Source organism: Canis lupus, chromosome 17, assembly GCF_011100685.1.
Source record: "Canis lupus familiaris isolate Mischka breed German Shepherd chromosome 17, alternate assembly UU_Cfam_GSD_1.0, whole genome shotgun sequence".
NCBI classification, from domain to species: Eukaryota; Metazoa; Chordata; class Mammalia; order Carnivora; family Canidae; genus Canis; species Canis lupus.
The window spans coordinates 22,450,491-22,476,117 of record NC_049238.1 but is presented as its reverse complement, the minus strand read 5'-3'; the positions used below and the strand labels follow the sequence as shown (position 1 = coordinate 22,476,117).

The window sequence follows — 25,627 nt, the reverse complement described above, 5'->3', positions numbered from 1 at the left end:
TATTAACAAGAAACAAAAGATATGAATTCTATAGCCATTAAAAAAAAATTGAATCAGTAGTCAAAAATCTAGCAAAAAAGAATATTCCAGGCCCAGATGGCTTTATTTGTGAGTTCTACTAAGAAAACTATGTATATTTACCCTTTGGCCCAAAAATCTCAGTCTGGGAACTTATCCTAAGCTATACCTCCAACAACATGAAAAAGACATATGCACATGATTATTCATGACAACACTACTTATAATAGTAAAATATTGGAAATAACCTAATGCCCACTTAGGAGACTCATTGAATATATGGTAAGAGTGGAATATTCTACAGTTGGAAAAAAATGAAAAAGGTTTGAATGTATGCAACATAATTTCAGAATATATTAAGTGAAGAAAATTTAGATACAAAAATTATAGATTATTTTGTCTTACTTCTTGCACAAATGATAAAGTATGTTTGCAAAAAGAAACACAGAAAGAATATGAAAATAATGAAATTGAAATTTTATGTAATTTCAATGTAATTGAAATTTTAAATTACTTAAAAGAATAGGTGGAAATGGGATGAAAGGAAGGGTGAGAGAATGGGATGGGACTTCTCTGAGTATATTTTTTCACCTTAATATGGTTCAAAAGTCACAACTATGTTTTATATATTCAAAAAATAAAGTAAAATCAACAAAAATGGGAGAAATTCTATAACAATATAAAAAGAAACAAACTATATGTCAAATAGATGATACAACCATACAAAGAAAACAAAAGAAAAAGAATTAATTCAAGTGATTTTGAAGAAACTATTTTGGTCATACACCCTGAGTGGGATATACTCTAAGGGCAAAACAATGGCAAAGAAATTATGGTGGTGCTGTTGTTTCTTCCTCCTCTTCTTCTTCTTTTTTTTTTATTTTTTTAAAGTAGGCTCCATGTGAGACTTGGAATGTGAGACTTGAAATTATGATCCTGACATTAAGACCTAGGCTGAAATCAAGTTCATCACCTAACTCACTGAGCAACTCAGATGCCCAACTGACTGAGCCACCCGGGTGCCCCTATTGTTAGAGTGATTCTAATGTTATATTGTATGTATCATAGGACTCAGTAAATGAATAGATTTATTCATGTTTTTGTAACCTTGGTTTGCACTGTGAGGGAAGGACAAAAACCAGTCTGAAATGAGGGAAGGAGATGAAACTCCAATTCTAACTAAAGTTAGAGATAAACTGTATACATTTTTTTTTACATTTGTTTTTTAAAAAGAAAACTGTACTTCCTAGATCTGTCCACTGAGTGAGCTTGGACATAATGACACTCCAGCAGCAATGAACATCCCTACCACCTAGATACCTGGTTTCTAAATAAAATTTTCCAACAATTGGAACCTTGAAGAAATGGCTAATTGCATGGCTAAGATAGGAAAAATACAAGATTCATTGGAATAGGTTGTTTCATATAGCTAAAAGCTTAAAAATGGATGGGACATAGGAGACAGTGTGAAGAGACTTCGCTGGCCAAATCTGTAATTACATCAAAATAATGAATAATGATTTGAATGGATTATAATGCCCTGATTAATAAAAGAATCCATAAATCCATTTTGTATTAAAAAGAATATAAAAAGAGTGTGATAGAGAATATTTTTTAAATAGGGAATGCAAACTATCAATATTAGAAGGAATGAGAGGTATTTTTAAATCACCATTTTACAGTCACTCTGGTAATAATCGATTAAGGCAAGAATCATCAGTGGATGGAAAAACCACTGAGTATAAGAAGAGTCACATAATATCACAGTATCTCCTTACAAATAATTTATAAATCACCTGGGGGAAGTTTCCTTAACAAGGGAGAAATCTGGCAGATGCACTTTAGCCAAGTTACCAATTTAATGCCACCAATTAGGGCATTTACCAACATCACCTGTATCCCCAGTGTACTACATCAAGGACACAACATGATCTATTCTGTATTTCTGCCCAAAGAGTTTAATCTGATTCCAGCAAGGAATAAATACTTTGGACAAATCCAAATTAAAGTGCACACACACACACAAAATAGCCTAAAGTTTTCAGTGACACAAAACCACAAACAAACCAAAAGACTAAAGAACTGTTCTAGATTAAAAGAGGTAGAAAAGGCAGGGCAAGCAAATACAATGTATGGTCTTCAGTAAATCTAGTAAGTAATGACTGAAAAAAATGAATAATGATAAGTCAATTTATCACATTAACACATTTAAAGGAGTCAATCATATAATCATCTCAATAAGTGCAGAAAAAGTATTAGGTAAAATTCAACATTCACTCATCATTCTTTTAGAAACCTCTTAAACTAGTAATAAAATAGATATTCTTAGTTTCATAAAGAGTATCTGCAGAAAAGCCTATAGCAGACACCATACATACTGACAAAATGTTAAACATTTTCTTTTTTTTTTTAAGATTTTTTTATTTTTTATTTATTCATGATAGACAGAGAGAGAGGCAGAGACATAGGCAGAGGGAGAAGCAGGCTCCATGCGGGAGCCGGACGCGGGACTCCATCCGAGGACTCCAGGATCCGCCCTGGGCCAAAGGCAGGCGTCAAACCGCTGAGCCACCCAGGGATCCCCTGTTAAACATTTTCTTTTTGAACTTGGGAATAAGGATCACTTCCATGAAAAATTGTAGTGGAGCCAGTACAAGGAGGCAAAAGAAAGAAAAAGTATATAGATTGAAAAGAGAGCAACAAAACTGTCATTATTGGCAGGATTGAGTATAGAGAAAAATCCAAAAGAATATACAGATAACTTATTAAAATTTATAAGAATGCAATTGGGCTCAAAATCAACACATAAAAATCAATTCTATATACCAATAAACATTTCAAAATAAAAATTTTAAAATCCACCTATCATACAATAAAATATCATATGCCTAAGAATAAATTAAACAAAATGTATGCAAGACCTCACCAAAGAAACTACAAAACCTTGAGAAGCATTAAAGAAAATAGATCTAAACATGCTCTTGGTTTGGAAGGCTCAGTATCGTAAAGATGTTTGCTTTCCCCAACTTGATATAGAACTCAAATCAGTTTTGATCAAAATCCCAATTGTCTTTTTAGGGGTAGAAAGTGACAGTAAAATTTATATGGAAGTTCAAAGTCAAGTCATTTCTAAGAAGAAAAAAATAGAAAGACCTCTTTTCCCAAATAATAAAACTTACTATAAAGCTTAATTAAGAATTAAGACAATGTGCCATTGGCACAGGGGTAGACAAATGAATAAAGCCAAGTTTTGAAACAATTGCAAGCACATCCAAGCCCTTTGTATAGGAACAGAGGGTGCTCTTCACAGCAGTAGGGAAACAATGGACTTCTCCATAAATGGTGCTGGGATAACCTGTATTTTCATGAAAAAAAAAAAAAAAAAGTAAAATTGGGTTCCCCTCTTACACTAGTCACAAAAAATCAATCCCAGATGTATTAAAGACCCAAATGAGAAAAGCAAATTTATGCAGTTTTAGAAGGAAATACAGGCTAATGTCATGATGTCAATATAGGAGAGGTGTTCTTAAGACATAAAGGACACACAGAAGGGAAAGACTAAAAACTCTTAATAAAAGGTGAAAGATTGATATGATCTGAAGAGAAACCAGAGCACAAGATTGAAAACTTTAGAAATAAAGAAATTAAATATCAAACAGACAATGGCCAGACCACTGATGAATGTGAACTCTGACCTGAACATCAGCAGCTGGTCAAGGAAGCTCAACCACCACCCCCACAGCTATTAGCCCAAAATAGTGAGGATGCTGTGATTCCAGCTTCCCTACTTTTTGTCTCTGCTTTCAACTCAGGACCAAAGAAAGCCAAATATGGTCCCAAAAACAAATTGTGTAAGATGTCTAGCTAGAGTCAGGCTAATGAGCCTGCCTTCCTCTGTCCTTCTAGCAAAAACAAAGCAAAGCCCATAAAATAGTAGTATTCCCATTTTAAGGATGAGGTGAAATCAAGGTCCAGGGAGATAGAACTCACCCAAGGCCGCACAACACAGAGAACTAGAACCCCGATCTTAGTGGTTCCTTGCTCCTATGGCTTTTTTTTTTTTTTTTTTTTGCACCACTCAGCTACTGCCCATCAGCACTCCTCACTTAGCCCCAGACCTGCCTCTTGCCCCACAGCCATCGGCACTTGAACCCTAGCATTCCAACCTGCATGCATCTAACCTGTGCATGAGAAAGATATGTTCCTCTCTCAAGCTCTGTGCCTAAGCAACATGGGACACCAGCAGGTTGACCCACTGGTTGCCCTCTGAGCAAAAGGCAGACTTACCTTGCCCCAGAAGCAATAGTAGCCCCAGGAGGAAAACGTGTGGCTGCAGCCCCATTCCAGAATCCGTCAGGTGTCCCAGCCTTGGATGAATCATTTGCACAGATGGAGATTACCACTCTTTCTTGTGCTTTTATGCTTCTCTGTTGTCTGATAGCACACCTGTCATAAATTTTACTATGTTCACCTTTGAAAGGGGGCAGTGGCCAGCTGTAAATGATAAATATTAACATTTAGGCAGAAGATTTCTCAAAGCAGATAGGTCAAAGATGGGTAGCATGTTCTAGACAAAGGCATCAAAGGGCTGGGACCACATAGCCTCTTCAGTATGGCCTCCCAAGGTCATGAACATCCAAAGATCACCAGTGTCAGGGCTCTGGCCTGCTTGGAGGAGCTTAGGACTGGAAGTATAGAACTGGAATCCCAGATTGACAATAGCTGTGAGATCTTGGGTGAGTCCCTTAACGTGGCTTTGTTTCCTTCTCAGCTGTAAGCTATGGAGATAAAAGCCATAGGTAGAGTGAAAGTACTTTGTAACAACTGTAAACCCTAAAGTTCCCTCCTAAATGTGACATCTTATTGTGAAATGTGTTCCCACAGTGTCTGAGGAGTGCAGCTGGGTTCCCTGGTCTGTATGATTCAGAGAGGTTTATTTCTGTCCTCACCTCCAAAGCCACAGGTGGCCAGGAGTGTTGGACTGATGTGTATGCCACACATCGATTGTCTGCATGTTGAATTGAGAGATACAAGCCAGAGGTGAGCCATTGGAACTCATTTGACAGAATTAGCATTTTGCTTTGGGCAATCAAAGTTGAAATGCTGGGAAGGGTCTAAACTGGGCAGAAAGAGTTGGAATTTAAAGCCTGGGTGCCAAAATACCTGAGGGGTGAAATTCAAATATTTTCCATAAATTTCAAGTAACATTTGCCTTTGGGTAATACGGACTAATATATTTAAATTATCCTTGCATTCTGGCCATTGTTAGGGTAGCAAGGCCGAGAGCCAGACTTCTGAGCTCCAGCTAGGAGTCTGGAGCTTGTTCAACCTCAGATCTTGATCTGCTGACATTTTTTCAGTATGTTTCAAATCATAGTTATACGTTGGTTGTCTTGAGTATAAAGTAAAATCTAAGTGGCGGCCTTTTGTTCCTGGCTCTCTGACATTAAGATGTTGTCTTCCTTTCTAATCTGTTCAATATAATGTGACTTGTGGGTAACCACTGATTTAGCCGTGCCAAAGCCTCAGCCTTAGAGCTGCACAGAGGGCTCAGGTCACACCAGGCATGTGTGGGCACTGCTACAATGGGCCCAGCTGGCCATGGGATCGTTCCAGAGCCCAGAAGAGAGGAATACATGCAGAGTATGTAAGGAAGAAAAAAATATACCCAAGGAGTGGTATGTAGGGGCCATTTGGGCACAGATGCTCCTGAACACTGGACACTAGTTATCTTCACTAATTGCCCACAAGCCCAACAAGAGACCCAAAGCTACAGACTCACTATTAAGGATGGTAGGAGTCCTTCCCAGCTCTATGCCACCAGCAGCTTTAAGGAGCATGCCTGAACCTACTTGGACTGAATGAAAGGTCACTGGCCCCCACTTAGCTTGGGCCAGTTGGAGGTGGGATGGGACACATCATGGGAAATGGGCAGAAATAGCTTGGCTTTACAATGCATGTATTTGTTTCCACCACTTAATGCTTCTCTGTACAACCACCATGGCCCAAATGGGTTGGCAAGCACATCAATCTCTAACCTATTTTACATTTAGAGACATTGAGAAGTGACTTAAAAATACTTTTAACCTTTGCAAGGCATTTTGTTATAGGACAGACTGAATTCTCTTAAATATAAGAAATCTTCGAGTCCTGTCAACACATCAAAGAATCCTTATCAGCTGTGAGGCAGTGGGGGACTAACACCTCTTGGGCACCCTTTCCAGGCACTGTGGGTGCTCTTCACATGCATGAGGAGCTTATTTAGAGCAGATGCATCTATGTGATCTATTAGCAGCTGTGAAAACACAGGGGCCAGTACTTGTCAAAAGCCAGAAATAAGCTCCATCACTTTTTAACAAACATTTCTTCTCTGAGTTTTGCTACTAAGATGTCCTAAGAGGACATATCCCAGAGGAGGGAAGATGCTTCATTTCAAATGTTAGCAACAATCAGCAGATGTTCCTTTTGGGAAAGGCACAGGCACACGGATATCTTGGTGACTGAACAAGCCTGGTGCTTACAGTTGTCAAGAAATCCACAAGGGGGTGCTAGACCAAGCCTTGGCCTCAGGGCCCATGTGGATTAAAGCAGCAGTGGCTTCCGAAGAGTGTTTTCCAAACTGGGGTTACAACCTATTATTATCCCATGAATTTAATTTGGTGGACTCATCAGTAATTTAAAAAAATTAAATAGAATATAAAATACCTGAAGGCATTGCATACAGTAAGGGTAAGTGATGTTTTGGGAAACTCCTTTCAGTCACAGGCAGTGATGCAAAATGTATTTCTTAATATGGGCCATTAAAAAAGAAATTGAAGACCACTCCCTCAGACAGCAGTAGATCAGTTCCATAAAGAAATCCCTATGCTCCAAGAAAAAACAGGTTTGTTCTTCTCTCTGGTTAAAGATGCAGCTCCACCAAATTCCCTATGCTAGCAGCTAAGACAATGCCTATGATTGGCTCTGAGCCTTGGGAAGAAAGTACAATTCAAACTTTTTAGCAGTTGTGAGAAGAGAGTAAGTGAAATTGTCCTTTATTTATTTATTTATTTATTTTTTTATGATAGGCACACAGTGAGAGAGAGAGAGAGGCAGAGACACAGGCAGAGGGAGAAGCAGGCTCCATGCACCGGGAGCCCGACGTGGGATTCGATCCCGGGTCTCCAGGATCGCGCCCTGGGCCAAAGGCAGGCGCCAAACCGCTGCGCCACCCAGGGATCCCTTTTTTTTTTTTTTTTTTTTTAACGAGGCAAACCTAGACCCTGTCTCCTGAGTGAGCTCTGCCAATGTGATGGAAAGTATATGTTGGTGGCCTATCATCTAGGACAGGATGGGTTCTCATTGGTGCCTATTCTACAGAAGACCCACAGCTTGAAGGGGAAGGTACACACCAAAACTGTAGGAGGGGTGAAACTATCTATCTCAGAATAATCTGCACTGGTGCCAGTAATACCCTGAGAATTGTCTTCTCCAAATGATGGCTTTTCTGAAGTGCCTACTTGCCCTCACCATGACAGCCTTGTATCACTCAGTACTTCTGTGTGGAAATAGTCCTATATCCTTGGTGGGATTCCTGAGGGAGAGGCTGGGCCTTTTGCTTATTGCCATTTGGGCACCTCCAGAACCTCTTCCTACAAGAACACCTAGCTCAATGTCCTATGCATAAGAGACCCTCACCTAATCTTTATTTGTTGGTTGAGTATTCTTCAGAGGTAAGAAGACAACTAGTTTAATCAAGGCTGTGTTCTCCAAGAGCCTTCCCAGGCACAGAAGTACAAGGAGGCTTGGCTTAGGAATCTCCAAACACAAATAACATCCAGATGCCAGTGTTCCTCTGTTGATACAACACAAGACCTGTGTGTACACACACATGCAAACATTGTCCAACACAAGTAACTGAGCTTGTTTAATTTCCTTTGGGCAGAGGCTTTGCTTATAATCAAACAAGAAGTTTAAGGAGTAAAAATAAGAGGCAAAATTAAGAAGGGACTAGTAACACGTATCTTAAAATTTTTTTTTTCAAATATCCCAGCCTTATTAATAAAAAGAGAAAGAAAAACAGGGCAAATCCCAGCAGAACATGCATTCCATCAGACCTGGCCTTCTTGTTCTTTGCTATTCCCAGCAGCTAGTAGGTTGCCTGTGGTAGCAGGCATTCACTACATGTTGGATGAATAAATAAGTGAAAAGCAGAATAAAAGGAAGACACCAAGACTACTATAAAAAAGATCAGCTCAATGGGACAGAATAGAAAAGATGAAAGGGGTAAAAATTATGTTTTGGGATAGAAAACTGAGGAAAAAGGGAAGCACATGGACCCAATACCATGAAGCATGATGGAAAAAAACAACAGAGAAGTAACATGGAGGCTCACACTTGTGGCTCTTCCCCCAAGGTCACACTGTTATTCTCCTATGCAATGGTTCTCAATCTTGGCTGCAGATTGGAATCGCCTGGGAAGATTTAAGACTTCACCTACAGACATCCTGTAGATGTCATTTTTAAAATTCACTGATGGATTCCAGTGTGTAGCCAGGGCTGAGCTCCTGCTCCAGTGAAGCCAGGGCTGCCTGAAGCCCAGCACTGAAGGATGGAGAGGGCTACATCTCTGCTGTTGCAGACAAGCCAGAGGTCTACGGGGCATGGCCTGATGCCCGAACAGGCTACCACAGCTGACACAATTGGACTGACCAGGTGGCCTCTCCCGAGAAGAACCCCATAGGAACGCAGGGAGAGGGGGAGCACTGGGACTTATCTCTCAGAGGTCAGGGAGTAGATTGGAAAGAGCCAGATTCTGGTGCATGGAGAGGCCCAGTCACTGACCACCAGGGCTAAAGTCCTGGATCAACCATATCACCCATTATCATCTGCAGCCATATCCTCTTCCGCATGTGTTAGTTTCCTGATCTGTGAGTTTGACACATACATTCCATTCACTGATGTACAGTGTGAAGAATAGGACCATGGCAGGTGGGGAAAGGGTAAGATGAGCTGTCTACTCAAGCATACAAGGTACTCTCCCTCTTGCAACAGTCATTTCTGCAAAATGGTAGTGCCCTTGACTGACCCCCATTCACAGATGGGGAGCTCACAGCCCGAGCTGTGACATCCTCTAAGTCACACAGCTACACTGCCCATTGCTCCCCTCTCTCACCTCTCCCATGATCTCCAGATTCAGCCCACCACAGCTTCCCAAACTTTATGTCTCCCCACACATGGATGGTGGTGATATTTGCACAGCACATAGGGTGAGCAGATAGGACAATGTGTGCCCTGGATAATTAGCTGGGGGTCTGGGACAGCCCCAGGCCCTGCTCCTGGTGGGCCCCTAGGGGGATCAATTTCTTTGCCCATCTGTACCCCTTACTACATTTACCTCTAGGTGAAGACTAAACAGCATTTGGTGAGAACCTACTAGGTGCCAGGAATCTGGCTAATTGAACTCATAAATGTCATCTTATTTAATACTAGCTATATTCCCCCAGGGGGTTAAAAGTCTCAGTTAGAGTCACTCAACTGGTAGGTTGTAAAAAGGAGTTTCTGATCCAAGTCTTCTCCCTCTATATCTATTAGTTTCTCTCTGCATGACAGAGATGCTCCTGGTGAAATGGTCTTAAGAGTCTCTTCTGGAAAGAAGCCCAGGTAAGGCTCTTCATTCTGCATTGGTGGAGAACAGCCTATGATTCATACACCAAGTCCGGCAGGAGAGTCTGGCAGTGTGACTGTTCCCTCCTAGGTGAGGAGTCTGAGTGGACCACCCCGCCTGACCACCACCCAGCCATGGCCCTCATCAACCTGTGGAGGAAATGTGGCTCCTCTTGGTGGAAGCACCATAGGCATCCTCCTTGGTACCACCTCAAGAGGACCAGAGAACCAAACAGGGATGCTCTGCTCCATCCCAGCTGCTGGGTCCCAGCCCAGCTGTGACCTCCTTTCCCCTCCCGAGGAGAATCCCACCCAGGGGCTGGAAAGAAATAGGGATGAGGTCAGAACTGGTCAGAGGGCACCTGTACCTTAATAGCCACCCAGTCAGTCCCCTCCACCCCTGTTGCCGAGAGGAGGAAACTGAGGCAAAGAAAGAGACAGGGCCTGAACTAGGTTTTGGATTTCCTAATTCAATTCTGGAGCTCTTTCCCACTCATCATGTAGCGCGGAATCACTGACCACTTGCAGCAATGAATTTTCAGTCCAGTTTTACATGTAAGAGACTAAAAACCCAGAGAAGATTAGTGACTTGCCCAAGGCTGCTTAACTACTGAGGGTAGCTTGCCCTTTCCATCACAGCCCAGCAGTGGTCAAGTTCAAGCTAGAGGGATTCCACACAGACCTCACTCTAGCAGATACCACGTAAAGCCCAGACATCTTCATTCTGGGAAGGAAGATTCCATGACGATAGGCTGGCTGGCATGGCCAGTGGACACTAGCACACAGGAAAAGCTCTCCCCTGGGTCTTCTAGAGCTGAGACCCCATGTAGCAGAGCTGGTGGAGTCCTCCGCCAACCAGGGGGATCTCAGGGAACTTCTGCTATGTGGCTAATCTTTCTCTTACTCAAATCCCTTTATATCCTGTCCGTGAGAGTTGTGATCCATTCTTCAAATCCAAAGGGAACAACCAAAGTCTCCCAGACTTTCCTGGGAATCTCTCATGTTTCAGACCATGCTGGAAGGCTCCTGGCTCCTGCAGCTCCAACCATCATGCATTGACCCCACATGCCTCCCTGACCTAGATTCAGAGCAGAGTATCTGCTTGGGAAGGCTTCTCCTGGACTAGGGATCCAGAGAAGGAAGACAGCTTCTCCACCACGTGCTAGGGCAGCTTATGAGCTGGGGATGTCCCTCCAACCACACTGCCACTCCAGAATGGAGCCTCCGGGCCTTTGGCTGTGGGCAGGGGATTGCTGTGGCATGGTGTCACCTGCTTGCTACCACACTGGGCTTTCAGCCCCACACCCACGCTGCACGTGGTGTTAATAGTTTGATAATGATGATGATGCACAAGTGTACTTGTTTTGCCAGGTCTCTGGGCAGGCCCAGTGTTTACCTTTGATTGCACCACTTGGGGTGAGGACTATGGCAGGGAAGAGAGTAAGGCTGGCCTTCTGTCTCAGGACCCTCATGCGTATGAGCAGGCTGGGCTGGGGTCATGGTGGGATCTGTGCTGAGCTCTGGCCATCAGGACAGCCAGGCTGGTCCAGTAGACACCTCAGCTTGTTTCCCCACTCCTCCTGAAGGAATACCTTTGTGTCTCTGCCTCTGGGCACTGCTGGCTGAGGCAAGCCAGCTTGTTGTTCCTTTCTTCTTGGGTTCAGGAATGGCCTTGTTCATAACTGGAGGATTAGCATCCAAAAGAGAAAACGTGAAGAAAACAAATTTTCATATTCCATATGTCTTATAACCCACAGAAATGTTTAGAAACTTGCCCCAGATCACACAGAGCAGGTGGTGAAGAGAGATTTTTAATACCAGTTTTTTTGCTCCAAAGGTCAGTTCCTTTAACCTGAGATGCTTCTTCATTTTTGTGTGGGTTTTTTGTTTGTTTGTTTGTTTTTTGTTTTGTTTTTTTTTCAGTTCTTCCATCGACCCTGGAAGGCTTCCTAGGAGCATGTGTGACCAGGAACATGTGGGAATGTGGGACTTGATTGCAGGCTCTCTCAAGGGCAGCTGGAATCTTGGTGTGGTCTCTGTAGGAATCCTGGATGAATCCTTCCACTTCCCACTCACTTTCATCTTTGCTTCTGGGAGCCATTTGAGCCAAGTTTCCAAGTGTTCCTCTCTATTGACATTGAGATCCATGTTTCCTGAACCAGAGTGAGGCTCCATGTTCTTGAAATTTAACATCTCTTCCAGGACCAATCCCTGGTGGCTGGCCACCCCAATCTTTCACCCATCCCATCCCTGAGGTGAATTTTCAGAATATCTTCCACTATTTGGTCTCAACTCCTCACTTTGGTGTGGCTTCTCCTCCCACTGCTTTGCCAGAAATGTTCTATGGTCAACAATTTGTTCAACTCCATGGATAGCAAGGTCCTCAGATTTAATCTTACTTAACATTTCAGGAACATTTGACAGCCGACCTCTCCTCCTATTCTCAGAAAACTGTCCTTGGTCTCTATGTGTCTAGTTTTCTGGTTTCTTCTTCACAGCTGTGCCTTCTCAACCTCCTTTGCCAGCCCCTCCTCTGCTGCTGGAGCTCCTCAAAAATCTGGCCTGCATCCTTCTCTGTCTGCCTCTCGAGGCAATCTCACACATACACCCCATTTAAAATCATTTAAATTAAAATTCATTTAAAATCTATGTGCCCCATGATGTGATGAGCAATGGGTGTTGGCAAATTGAATTAATAATAAATAAATAAATAAATAAATAAGTAAATAAGTAAATAAATAAAATAATATAAAATAAAATAAAATAATAAAATAAAATAAATCTATGTGCCCATGATTTCTACACTTCAATTTCCATCCAGGCCTCTTTGCTAACCTTCAAACCCTGCAAATTCATTCACTGATTCAACATCTTCACTTTGATGTTTCATATGCACCTCAAACTTGAGGAATTGAGAACTGAATATATGATCCTCCTCCACTCATCTGCATTCTTATAGGAAAGGGCAATGGGGTTGTAGGCAGATCCAAGAACAGTCCTGGAAAATTCCCTCTCCTCAGCCCTAACAGATATCATCAATTGCTTAGTCCTGTCGATTCAATATCCTAAATCACCTAGTGAACCTACTCACCATTCTCCATCTTCACTGCCCCTACATGGGCCCAGGCCACCATCTCTGCCCCCCTGAATGGCTGCAAGAGCTATTCCTAAGTCTACTCTTTTTTTCCTCACACAGCAGCCTGATAATCTTTTCAAAGTGTGAGCCCAATGTCACAGCCTTGCATAAATCCCTTCAATAACACCCCACAGCATTTTGGACAATTGCCAACTGTCTTGATATGGTTAAGAAGGCCCTGATTTCCTCTTCCTCTCCAGCTTCAAGTCCCACTCCTGGTTTCTTCTCTGACCTCAGGTCCACTGGCCTCCTTTCACTTCCTTTTTTTTTTTTTTTTAATTAATTAAATTTTTTTTTTTTTTCCTTTCACTTCCTTTTGCCACCCCCCAGAGCCTTAATACAGGCTGTTCCCCCTGTCTGGAACTCAGGCCACCCCATTCTCCTCCCCATTTCTTGGCCTCACTGACTCTCCTTTCAGAATTAGTGTAAATACTTCTTCCCAAAATGTTTTCTCAAGTCCAGTTGATGTAAGGCCCTGTCTCATGCTCCTCTGGCCCCCTGTTCTTCTCCTCCAATACTCAGAACAAGTAATTCCAAGTGCGCTAAGTCTATCCTGTCTGTCCACCCATGAGTTCCATGGGAGGGCAAGGACCAAGTGGTTTCTTGCTGTGTCCCTTTAGCACAGGACCTAACATCAGCAGGTGCTCAACAATTGCTGCATGGAAGAAAATGCCCAGTCTTGCTCCAGTTACTTCTCTGGGGTCCCCAATGAACAGAATCAAGTCCTACTTCACAGTAAATGAACACTCCTGCCCTCTCTGGAGCTCCATTATACAGCTTACTTCATCTTCTCTGGTATTTAAAAGCTGGCCAGTTGGAGCTGTTTCTTTTGCTAAAAAGGGTATGACCTGTGCTTCATTCTCTTTGTACCACTTGCATGGTCCCTAATATAGTGGCTTTGCACACAGTAGGAAACTGTCCCAAGAATTGCACTCTTGGGATCAAGAGCAACACATGACTATAAAGGAAGGGGACCCTGCTTGGCCTCTGCCTGGGCCAGATAGCCTCCTATGCCCGCCAAAGTTAAGAAATCTCTTAAAATAGTCCTCCTAAAAGAACAGAAAAACCTGAAAATTTCCCAAGTCTTGTAAATTATGGATAGCAAGCCAATCAAGGACTGCCAAATGTCAATTAGAGTCTCCCCTGCTTCCAAAAATCCACCCCCCCCACACACACACATTAGTAAAATGCTTGCTTGCCAGAGACTATCAGTATTTCCTCTTTTTTTTCCCTCTGTAAAACTTACTCTCCTTTCAGACACCTTTGAACCCCTGCTGAAATGTAAGTGATTGCAGATGGTTCCCTTGTGGCTGTGAGTTTATAAATAAACAGCCTTGGCTAATTTTGTCTCTGGTCTTGTTTGATTTTTGGCTGTAATCTTGGTGCTGCAGCTCAGATGCAGCCTGACCTGCTTGTTGCCTTGGACCTTGGCTGTTGCCCAGGTGTGGTGCCCACCAAGGCCTCTTCAGCCTCCCTCTGACCACAGAACACTGACCACATCAACAAGCAAGTCTGCACTGTGCTTCAACTCCACCCTCATTAGGTTGAGTTCCTTTGTTGTTTTATTCACTTATCAGATGGTAGGTATTGTTATTTAATTAATGTTCCCTTTGAGGTTTGTGTCCCTAGTGATTTGCTTCTCCCTGTCCCTTTGTTTTGTCCGTGTCCTTAGTGTTGTTTTGTCATGAGGAGGAGAATCACATCACGGCATAAAAGCATCATGCCTATAAGCTGTCTGTTTAAGGTGGGCTCATACACTGAAGAGTTGGCAGTTCTCCCCAGACCAGCACCCTCTGAGGACCAGTTTTGCTGTGGGTCACCAATAAAACCAGATGAGGTTGTCCTCTCATCCTGGCCATTTGTCCTAAGAGCTTGGTTTTGATTCAAAGAAGGCATTCTCTCTCTCTGATATATTCCACCTGCTGGGGACTCAGATGGTTGGGCTGTGTTCACGGGCAGCTGGCCCAAGACACAAGGATGTATGAACAACTTCAACTGACTAACTTTCAACTGATAGTGACCAAGAGCTTTCACATAGTCTAACCTGTGTCCTTCTCTGGGAAAAATTGCTTCTTACGGGTTCCCCTATTACCATACTTCTCCTAATAGCAGAACCCCACTAAAGATGATTTGGCCCTACAACGGACACTTTGAGGAAAAAATAATTGAACTAGAACTGCTCATTTGAGAGGATAAAAATATCCTGACTGAGAATCACAAATGCCTTTAACCATAGAGTTTAAACCCTGGTCTCAGCTAACTAAGAGCTATTGTCTGAGATTTCCCTAAACCCTGATTAAGATAGACACATCTTTACCCGAAGAATTCAGAATCTCTCAGGGGCCTATAATCCAATCTCAGCCAACTAATTGGCATGTTAGTAGGAAAATCAAATGCTAAATTATCAATGAGAAAAGCTGAATAGACCAGTCCAGGGCTAAACTTAAGGCATCCCACATGCATGTAAAGCCAGCAAGCTTCAAGAGAGCCCGGAAAACAGGTCAGAGTTTACTCAAAGTGACTTCTTGGACTTTCCTATAAAAATTGATTGGAATCAAGAGCATTAGAAGACAAGCCACAGACAGGGAAAAATATTTGCAAAAGACATGTCTGACATAGGATATCCCTATCCAATATATACAAAGAACCTTAAAACTCAACAGTAAAAAAAAAAAAAAAAAGAACAACCTGATTTTAAAATGGGCAAAAGAGGGGCACCTGGGTGGCTCAGTCAGTTAAGCGTCTGCTTTCAGCTCAGGTCATGGTCCCAGAGTCCTGTGATTGAGCCCCGCATCTGGCTCTCTGCCCAGCAGAGGGCCTGCTTCTCCCTTTCTCTCTGCCTGTCGCTCTGCCTACTTGTTCTCTCTCTCTCAAATAAATAAATAAATAAATAAATAAATAAATAAATAAATAAATAAATAAATCTATCTATCTATCTATCTTTAAAAAAAATGGACAAAAGAACTAAGCAGATACCACACCAAAGAAAATACATAGGTGGCAAATGAGCATATGAAAAGATGCTCATCATCATCTTATTAGGGAAATGAAAATTAAAACAATAATAAGATACCCCTACACACCTATTAGAATAGCCACAATCCAGGACACTGACAACACCAAATGCTGGCAAGGATGTGAAGCAGCAGGAACTCTCATTCATTGCTGGTGGCAATCACTGCTGGTGATGCAGCCACTTTGGAAGACAGTTTCTTACACAAGTAAACATATTCCTAGCATACATACTTGCAATCATACTCCTTGGTATTTACACAAAAGAGCTGAAAACTTATGTCCACACAAAAACCTGCACATGGATGTTTATAGCAGCTTTATACATAAGCTGCTATACATATGTATATGACATACATATACATGTCAAACTGGGAAGCGATCAAGATGTCCTTCAGTAGGTGGATGGAGAAATAAACTGTGGTATATCCAGACAATGGAATATTATCCAGGAGTAAAAAACAAAGAAGCTATTGAGCCATGAAAAGACAGAGGAAACTTAAATGAATATTACTAAGTGAAAGAAGCCAATCTGAAAAGGCTATGCACTGTATGATTCTAACTTTATAACATTCTGGAAAAGGCAAAACTATGGATACAGTTAAAAGATCACTGGGTGCCAGGGGGAAGAAGGAGGGAGGGGTAAAGAGGCAGAGCACAGAGGGTTTTTAGGGCAGTGCTACTATAATTGTGGATACACGTCATTATACATCTGTCAAACCCCACAGAATGTACACCAAGAATGAATCCTAATGAAAACTATGGACGCAGGGTGATCATGATGTGCCAGTGCAGGTTCATGAACTTTGGAACAGATGTACCTCTCTGGTGGGTGATGTTGATGGTGAGGGAGGCTGTGCATGGGGGCCGTCAGGGAGGGGGATAGAAACTCCCTGTATTTTCCTCTCAATTTTGCTGTAAACCTAAAATTGCTCTAAAAAATAAAGTCTATTTAAAAAATAACATAAAAATTATTGGAGCTTGATTCAGTCTTGTAAGTAGAGAAAAGATGAATCAAAAGGAGATTTTAGAGACAAGAAATGACCTTCCAATAAGGTTCAGGAGTCTGTTTCTTAGCTGTTGTAACAGCAATCCTCTCATCTCATTTTGCAAACAGGTTAAACCTGAAATCAGAGACCTGGTTTGCAAGCAAAAAGCAGAATGGAAGAGAGCCCCACTGTCTAAAACATCCGGCTAAATACTTTGAAAGGACTTTGGAACAGAAACAACACAAAACATACCCCCCCACAAAAAAAAAAAAAAGCATGACTTTGCAGATAAAACAATTAGATGGTCCTAATTCTAATTGACACCCCCGTTCCCACTGATCAAGATGCCTATAAATGTTGTAAACAGTAGGGACACTAGGGGAAAAAAAGACAGCTTATCTACAGTCTTGTTAGAGGGAAACCCCCTTCCTGGTATCTAACTCAGTTGCCTAGAGGTAGGTGTCCTCCCAGGTGACAGCTTCCTGCCCTAAATTCCTTGTGGTTTGGCTCAGACCTGGAATAGGTCTGGAGGCAGACTTGGAAACTGAAGCCTCCTTTTGGAAGCCCCTGGGCCAACTGTTGCCAAAATTATGGCTGAGACAGGAACACCTGCTCTGATACTGAACCTCACAAGCCCTGCCAGCTCACTGCCTGCTGTCTTCTGGGCTCAATACTATCAGTTGGGTCCAAATCCCTGGGCCTCCCTAGCTGCCCTACATGGCCCTGGGGCACCAAACTGCTTTGCACTTGAGTTCTCAGGCACCCTCTAGAGACTGACCTCAGCCATTAATGGGCCAATTAATGGCTGAGGTCAGTATGGAAATAGGGTGGTCAAAACAGACATTGAAAGAGAATGTGAAGGATTGACTGCTCAAAATATGGCCCAGCCGTACTGGGGTCATCTGGGAGCTTGTTAGAAAGGTGGAAACTCAGGCTTGCCCAGACCCTCTGAATCAGTTTTGTGGGCACATTGGAGTTTGAGAAGCCCTAGTCTAGATCAGTGGTTCTCAGCCTGTGCTGCATATCAGAAATTCCTGGGGTGCTCTAAAAAAAAAAAAATGACAGATGGAAGAGCCCTGTCCCAGACCGAAAGAATCAGAAATCTAGGACTGGGGCCCGGGCACTGTTTTTGTTGTGGTAGTTTATCTTTTGTTTGTTTTATCGAGAGGTCCCTGGGTGATTCAGATGAGCAACCAAGGTTGAGAACCTACTGGCATCCCACCCCTTTTTAGAGAAGGGGAAACAGAAACTTAGAGGAGGAAGTAGGCTTACCCTCTGAGAACACATCTGTGGTCAAACCCAGGGTTCCTGACTGCTAACACGTAGCCTTCCCCACCATCCTGGCTTGTCTCCTCTCATTACCAAGTAAGCCCCTCTTGAATCCTGAGACCTGCCAATGAAGATCTTGCTGCATTCCTGCCTTTGAAACAATGCATTCCTTGTTAAAATACTGGGAATATTTAAATAGTCCATCAGTGGGGGAATGGTTGAATGAGCTGTGGTATATCCACACTATAGAATACTATATAGTAATGGAAAGAATGGGGTGAGCCACACCTACCAACAACGCTTTTCAGGGTATAAGGTTAAGTGGAGAAATGAAGAAGCCAAAAGGTACATACAGTTTTTTCTTCTAAAAAAGAAAAACAAAAACAAAAAAAAAAAAAAAAACCCTAAAAATACTTTATTTTTCCTATGGGAACCTACATATGTGTATATATACGAGTGTGTATATGTGTTAAATATAAATGAAAAGGCCTATATAGAGATTTTAAAAATCATACCAAGTTATCCCATTAGTACCACTGGAAGCTTGGTGGTACAAGGGGTCTTTATCATTACAGTTTTATTAAACTTTTTAATATAAATAATGTATTCCAGTAGTACTTGTGTAACTAGAAATTATCTTAAGGGGGAAAAAGAACAATTGAGACCTTCTAGGAGATGAATTGACTTAAACATCCAAATTCTGCTACTTATACCATGAGTCAGTTGCCTTCGGGAGTTTTCCCACCTCATCTGCCTTCAAGGTTGGTGAAAGACTTTATGAAAGGACACGAGGCAGTGGCAGTAGATTAGATTGAACATATTAGGTTAATGTCTTCTTCAAGGCTTCCATCTGAGCCTTCTCCCTCCCAACCTCTGCTTGTTCCTCTCATGCTCTGGACTCTCTGTACTTTCCTTATCTCCTGCTTCAACTTTTTTTTTTCCACATCCTTGCCTTTTATGATGTGCATGAAATAGGGAGATACTGGTGACTCTTCCTTTTGTCTTGGCATTTGGGCAGAGCTCTCACTCAATAGCCAAGAACAACTCAGGAGGTGCCAAACAGGCTGCTTCCTAACTTGAGGCCCTAGACCACTTCTGCTCTTTGTGAGAGTCAGATCAATCAGGCCACTATTAGCCCATGCCCCACCTCTAGGTCCTTCTGAGACTGATGGGGTGTGTTGCCAGGCTTTCCCCAAAGGAAAGTTATTTCTGGGTTGTGCATCACCCCCACTTCCAAGCCCAGGGTAGAGGGTCTCAAAGAATTTGACACATGTCCCCTGGAATCTGAGGAGCACAGGAAGTGGTATGGAACCCCTGAAAGCCTCAGAGTAAGCAGGAGTGACTGAGAGAAGGGAGGGCTGGCTTAGAAGGATGTGAGCTTCCAAGGTATTGGAAAACCTCACCTTTCCCTGTGTCTCCTTTACTGTCTATGCGACTATCCCACATTTCTGAAACCAGAGGTGGTGCAGGGATGTTCCCACACCAAGCAATTCCATGACACCAGGGAGGTGTCCTACAATCCAACTCCATTCTGACACTATCTACCTGCAGATAGATTCAGATTCCACAGGTTAAGGGCTCAGTCCTATGGGACAGCCTCCCCACCCATAGACAAACTCTGGATGCCAGAAAGTGCAGGTTGTCACTGTGTTTCTGCCCCCATCAACTAGGGATTACAGCTTCCAGCAACTCCCTCCCTGGGCTCAATGAATTTACTAGAGTGGTTCACAGGATTCAGAGAAATATTTTTACCTACTAGATTGCCAGTTTGTTATCAAAAGATATAACTTGGGGTGCCTGGGTGGCTCAGTGGTTGAGCGTCTGCCTTGGGCTCAGGGCGTGATCCTGGGATGAGTCCTGCATTGTGCTCCCTGTAGGGAGCCTGCTTCTCCCTCTGTCTGTGTCTCTGCCTCTCTCTCTCTGTCTCTCATGAATAAATAAATAAAATCTTAAAAAAAAAAAAAAAGATATAACTCAGGGACAGCCAGACGGAAAAGATATAAAGGGCAAGGTTTAGGGAAAGGGCATGGAGTTTCTACGCCTTGCCTGGACACACCACTTTCCCCAAATTTCCATGTGTTCACCAATCTGGAAGCTCTCCAAACCCCTCCTTTTGCTTTTTTTATGAAGGCTTCATGACACAGGCACCATTGATTAAATCATTGGCCATTGGTTACTGAACTACTCAGTCTCTAGCCCAGCTCCTCTCCTGGCAGGTGGGGCAGGGTGGGGAGGGCAGGGAATAATCACGGAGTTCGTTCCCCTGGCAACTAGCTCCCAGCCTAGGGTGACCTAGGGGCTTTCCAAAAATCACCTTATTAACATAATGTAAGATAACCCTGTATCTGCTCACATTACTTAGGAAATTCCAAGGGGTTTAGGAGCCGGGTGACAGGAACAGAGATGAACGCTAAACATGTATTTCTTATTATGAGTCACAGTATCACACAAAGCTTGGTGGAGCAAGGATGGGTATGGGGGGAGGGGGCAGTTAGGGACCCCCATAGAAGAGGACTGCGAAGGAATGAAGTCAGGATTAGTGGAGCCAGAGAGATCCTGTGTGACTGGACAGGAGGCCTGGCCCCTGTCGGGAAACCATAGATAAAAGAGCTTCAGTGACAGGAGAGGCTCCAAAGTGACCACAGACTCCCCCACAAAGAGAACCTGGCTCCGCAGGCGGCTGGACCTGCAGGCACTGATGCAACACACAACTGTGACATGCCAGGCAGGCTGTCCCCTGCTCTCCCCCTCCCCCTGCCCCCAAGGAACAGCCGCTCCTCTCCTAGAAGGGGGAAGGGGATGGAGGGCGAAGCCAGAGAACTAGACTCTTCCTCTGTGCCTGCAACTTCCTCTGCCTAACTGGGTGAGGGAGATGCTTTCAACTGAATGGAGCTTGGAGTTGTGATATCCCACTGGCAAGGTATTCACCACAAGACAATGACCAGAAAAGCAGTGGTTGCTGCCTGAGTTTCCCTGCAGGGAAGAATAGGTCCACAGAAAGGTTTGCAAGGCCTGACTGGAGAGACTGAAGGTACTTTCCGCTTGGGACATGGGCGCAGCACCTTGGGCAAAGCATTCTCTGAGGGTTTTCACCTGTTTACTTGGGTTAGCAACCTGCACTTCCACAAATGTGAACCGAGTCAAGCCTGGGGCCTAAACTTGGCCTCTCTAGGTTCATGATGCAGCCCAGGAGTGATCTAAACACTTTGTCCCTTGGAAGACTGTCAAACTCAGTGTCATGAATGCGCTTCACCAGCTCCCCAGATCCTCCAGGGAGCAGACCCCGGGAGCTGCATACCACCTAGGAGCCCAGCCAGCCTTCTGGAACAACAGCAACTGGCGACCTTTCCTTCCCTGCCCTGGCCATGCTGAGCCTTCACTCCTGCAGCCCTTCTCTGTCTCTTCAACCAGGAAGACCCCACCTGCTGCAGTGCTCCAAGGCTCCTCATAACTGTCCCAGTAGGCAGGTGTCTTGAAAGAAGGTGAGACTGAGTCTCTAGCATGTGGCAATGATTTAGAGAGAATATAAGGGCCACCCACCTTGTGATAAAGGCTTAAAGCAGGGTTCCTCTCTTCCTTTCTCATATTGCTCGGAAATAACTCTTTTCTCAATTCAAGGCCAAGTCCCTAGGCCATCATCTTCTTTCCTTCCCTGTGACCATCACCTCCCGGGAGCCTTACTCTGCCCCTTCACTGGCCTGGATGCTGGGCCCAGGTGTCCACACCATGCCTATCCCAGGAACAATGTGCATCTGCCCTGCGTAGCCTGCTGATCTGCCTGGAACCCAGGAGCATCGTCATCCCTGAGAAAGGCCTAAGGGTCAGCGCGTATTTCCTGAGCTACTTCTATGTACTAGGTGAGGACCCTGGCCTCAAGGAGCTTATATTGTAAAGGCAGGCAGGAAGAGAAATATTAGTTTCACAAATGAATGTGTGGAAACATGTGCCCAGGCTCGCTTCAAGGCTCTGTGGTTAGGGGATCTCCAGGAATTCCAGAAAGGGAAAGGCCAGGGTGGGGGCGACAGGGACTGCAATGCACAGTGCAGGCAGGTGTAGGCAGGACAGGTAGGCCTTGGAGACGTCTGGGCCTTTATCCTAAGAGAAACCAGAAGCCAATAAAGGGTTTTAAGGGATGGGCGGGAGGTGTGTGAGAGGATCTGCTTCATGTTTTAAGCAGGTGTCTGATGCTGTGTGGAGAATGGATGGCAGAGAGAAATGGAAGGAGCTAAGGACCCCAACCCCGAGACTGCCCCCCACTCCCCTCTCTGCCTGGAGCAGGAGGGGGAGGGGGCTTGAAGCAGGCTGGCAGCAGTGGAGATGTGAAGATGTGGGTAAAGAGGTGTTCAGGATATAAAACTGATGGCTTGTGTGCAAGAAGGGAGGAAAGATGATGCTGGATTTCCAGCTGGGGCCGGGGCCTGGACGGCAGTTCGTGTTCTAAGCAGTGATCGCCGCGCAGGGATAGGGTCTGGGGAAGAATGCTGAGGGAAGTCACAAATGCAGATTTGGATGTACTGAGTGTGAGGTGCCAAAGAGGCAGGGACAGAGACAGATGGGAGACTCAGAAGAGAACTCAAGGCCAGAGCTCTGCAGGCATCAGACGCAGTCCTTCTAGCAGTGCTAGGCTGCATCTGCCCAGGAGAGGGGAGAGAGGGGGACAGAGAAAAATCCAGTGACTGCCTCTGGAGGAACTTTGATATAAAATGGCTGCATAGAGAAGAAAAACACCTGCAAAGGAGACAAGGAAAATCTGGCCAGAGAAGTAGGTTTGTGTCTTTGAGAGAGGCCTTTCCAAAATGGTGATGCTGTAGAGTTCAGCGTCTGAGGCCTGGGAAACTGAGTGGTAGCAAAGAGGGTCATTGCTGATCACAGTGGTGTTTCTCAGAGACCCTGGGCACCTGTGCTCCACCTGAGACTGCTGTTTGCCCATCAGTGATGTCACAGGGTTGGATCAGCACCATGACCCCCTCCCCCGCCCCCCGCCTGCTGAGCCTCGTTCCAGAGAACCATCAAGGTGATCCATGCTTCAGCATCTCCCACGCCCGACTCCCTGCCTGCATCTCAGCAGGCCCTCCTGGTGGGTTTGGGGATCACACTCCTAGAGCCACAGGGCCCATGTGCAGGTGGAAGGGAATTCCCATTACTCAACAAGTGTGAGGCCTTGTGTGAACCAAATTTAGGATGAGGGTGTTACATGAAAGGAGAATATAAGATGTGGTCCTTGTCCTCTCTTTGGGGATATGAGATGAACATACACGAAAAACAAAACCTAGAAACTCAAAGTGAGAGGAGAAAATATATAGATGCACACACACAGCCAGTACGTGAGGAAGAGATTTTCCCATGAGGGAAAGTTGCCTGGAGTAGGCCGACCTTGAGCCAGTTCTGGAAAAAAATCACATTTGCCAACCAGAGGAGGGTGAGCAAAGGCCCAGAGGTCAGCCAGGAGTGGACAGATAAGGGCTTGGCCTGGCAGGTCTGACTGGGGGGGGTGGGGACTCTCAGACATGGGGTGGTATGGGCATGGCTGCTTCCATCGGGGCCCAGGGCACTGGCCCAGTGCATCCCCAGCACCGCAGATCCAACGCCACATAGGATAAACAAAAGCAGACATCATTCCATAGGAACCTGTTCCCCCAGAGTCACTTCTGCTTTAACCAAGAAACAGAAACATAGGCTCACAGATACATGGCAGGCTGGGCAGGACTGGGTCTGAGGGAAATACCTGAGTATCAGTGGTTTGATTCTCACCAGACTCTGTCCCTTCATCATCCCTCCAACCAAACCCACCAAGGTCATCTCTCACCTTGAGCATTCACAGGCCCTTCGTCGTCTTCTCCTCCGTCTTCTTGTCCTCCGCCTCCCGTTGGGCCTCTCACTCTCTTCGCTGAGCTGGGGGGTGCTGTGGGCCCCTCCCTGAGGTCGGGCTGCTGCACCTTCAGGCCAGGACAGGCTTCTCTGGGCGGCTCTTCTCTCAGAGACTCCACTGCCCACAGGAGGGGGGCAGCTCCTCCCCTTTCCTCCTGCCTCCAGCCCACATCTTCAGAGTGCTCTCCTTCTTCCAATCTTGGTTTGCTTCTTCCCTTCTCAGTCCTCACCTCCCATCTTTGTCATCGGGCCTCTTCCCTCCACTAGGGGGTTCCTGTGGCCTCTTGAAGGGGCACAGCCCCTGGCCCAGGCCCTCCAGGCCTTCCACAGTGAGCCTAAGCCTTCCCTCTGGCCTTATCTGCAAAGACTCCCCTTGAGCCACACCACACACTTCTGGTACCACACTGCCTCCGCATCTTTCCTCCTGTCTTCATCTGACAAGTTCCTTCCAACTCTCCAGATTCATCTCAGACCATCTGGCTCCGTGGCAGCCAAGCAAAACACGTAAGAAGAATATGCACTTTGGAGTAAGAGATAGTCTACCTCAATCTCTGGCTGTTTGCCAGCTCTGTGCCCCTGGGCAAGTCGCTTCATGTCTTCTGAGCCTGTTTCCCAATCTGTAAACGGAAGGGACGATCTGTTCCTCAGAGAGGTGAGGATAAAATGAAATCCTGTATGTGGAGTGCTCCATACAGCACCTGGCGACTGGCAGGGACTCAGAAATGCTTACTATCAGAGCTTGTTTCTGGTCCCCTCCCACCAGCTATGATCTCACTCTCCTTTGAAGCTCTAGAACATTTTGGGTCTTCTCTGTCAGCACCCAAACTGGCAGCAAACTCCTCTAAAGCAACAGCTCCCTTTTTTTTTGAGTCCTATACAAAAGAGATTTGTTGAATGGAAACTGTTGACAGACTTGTAATGACTTGTCCTAGGAAGAACAAACATTTTCCTGTGGCAGAAGATGCCCCAAAGCTAACAGAGGCCAGCACCTGACTCTCACCCTGGGACCAGCTCATCGTCTCATCCCACACCTTATCTCTGGGCATTGGACCACTTTGGCCCCTTCCTGGTTCCTCCTGTCTGTCCAGTACAATGACCTTGGGCAAGAATGGGCCTGGCTAAGCAGAGATGACCTCCAGCAATGCCCAGAGAAGAAGCTGTGCCTCGATGGATCCTACCTTACCAGCTTGGCCACTCAGCATGGCCTCATCTCTTTATATTCTGCAAACTGAATGCCACGCTCAGAGTTTCCTTCCCAAAACTCCTGATATTCTCTCCCACCACTTGACCTCACACGGAGCCACCTCTATCCATTAGAGATGTTAACATTGCCAATCCCCCACGAGCAGGGGGCAGGCTCCCAAGGCAGCACAGGGCCACTGACAACTGTCCACCTCCTCCCAGCAACCTCAAGCTCTGCCTACAAGGGAACGTGTGCGAAGGATGGGCCCACACTGTCTGGTCACACCCTTTCTCACCCCAGGACGATAGGTGTCTACTTACCGATGTCCATACAACTCGCAGCAAAGAGAATCTTCTCAGGGTGGTGAAGCAGAGTCTCTCCTCCTTCAGCCACCTTCCTCTGAGATGAGAAACCAAAATAACCAGACTGATCAGGGGTGTCCCATCTGCTCAAAGAGACAACGGTGAGCTCTTGTCCAAGGGAACTGGATCTTAATAGAAAGTTGAA

The 25,627-nt window shown here is 44.8% G+C and overlaps 1 protein-coding gene across 6 annotated transcripts in view; it reads right to left on the bottom strand.

The window, feature by feature from the left end:
* The window catches only part of PLB1 (phospholipase B1), a 136,965-nt gene extending 112,952 nt beyond the window's left edge, over positions 1-24,013 (bottom strand). For all 6 annotated transcript variants that reach the window (XR_005372266.1, XR_005372268.1, XR_005372267.1 and 3 more), the window contains exons 1-2: positions 23,876-24,013; positions 4,306-4,512 (exon numbers count right to left, since the gene is read on the bottom strand). Coding sequence is in view for 2 of the 6 variants with exons in the window: in XM_038561153.1 (XP_038417081.1) it covers positions 4,306-4,399 (94 nt within the window). In the remaining 4 variants the exon portion in view is untranslated. The remainder of the gene's footprint in view (positions 1-4,305; positions 4,513-23,875) is intronic.
* Positions 24,014-25,627: the final 1,614 nt, after the last annotated feature.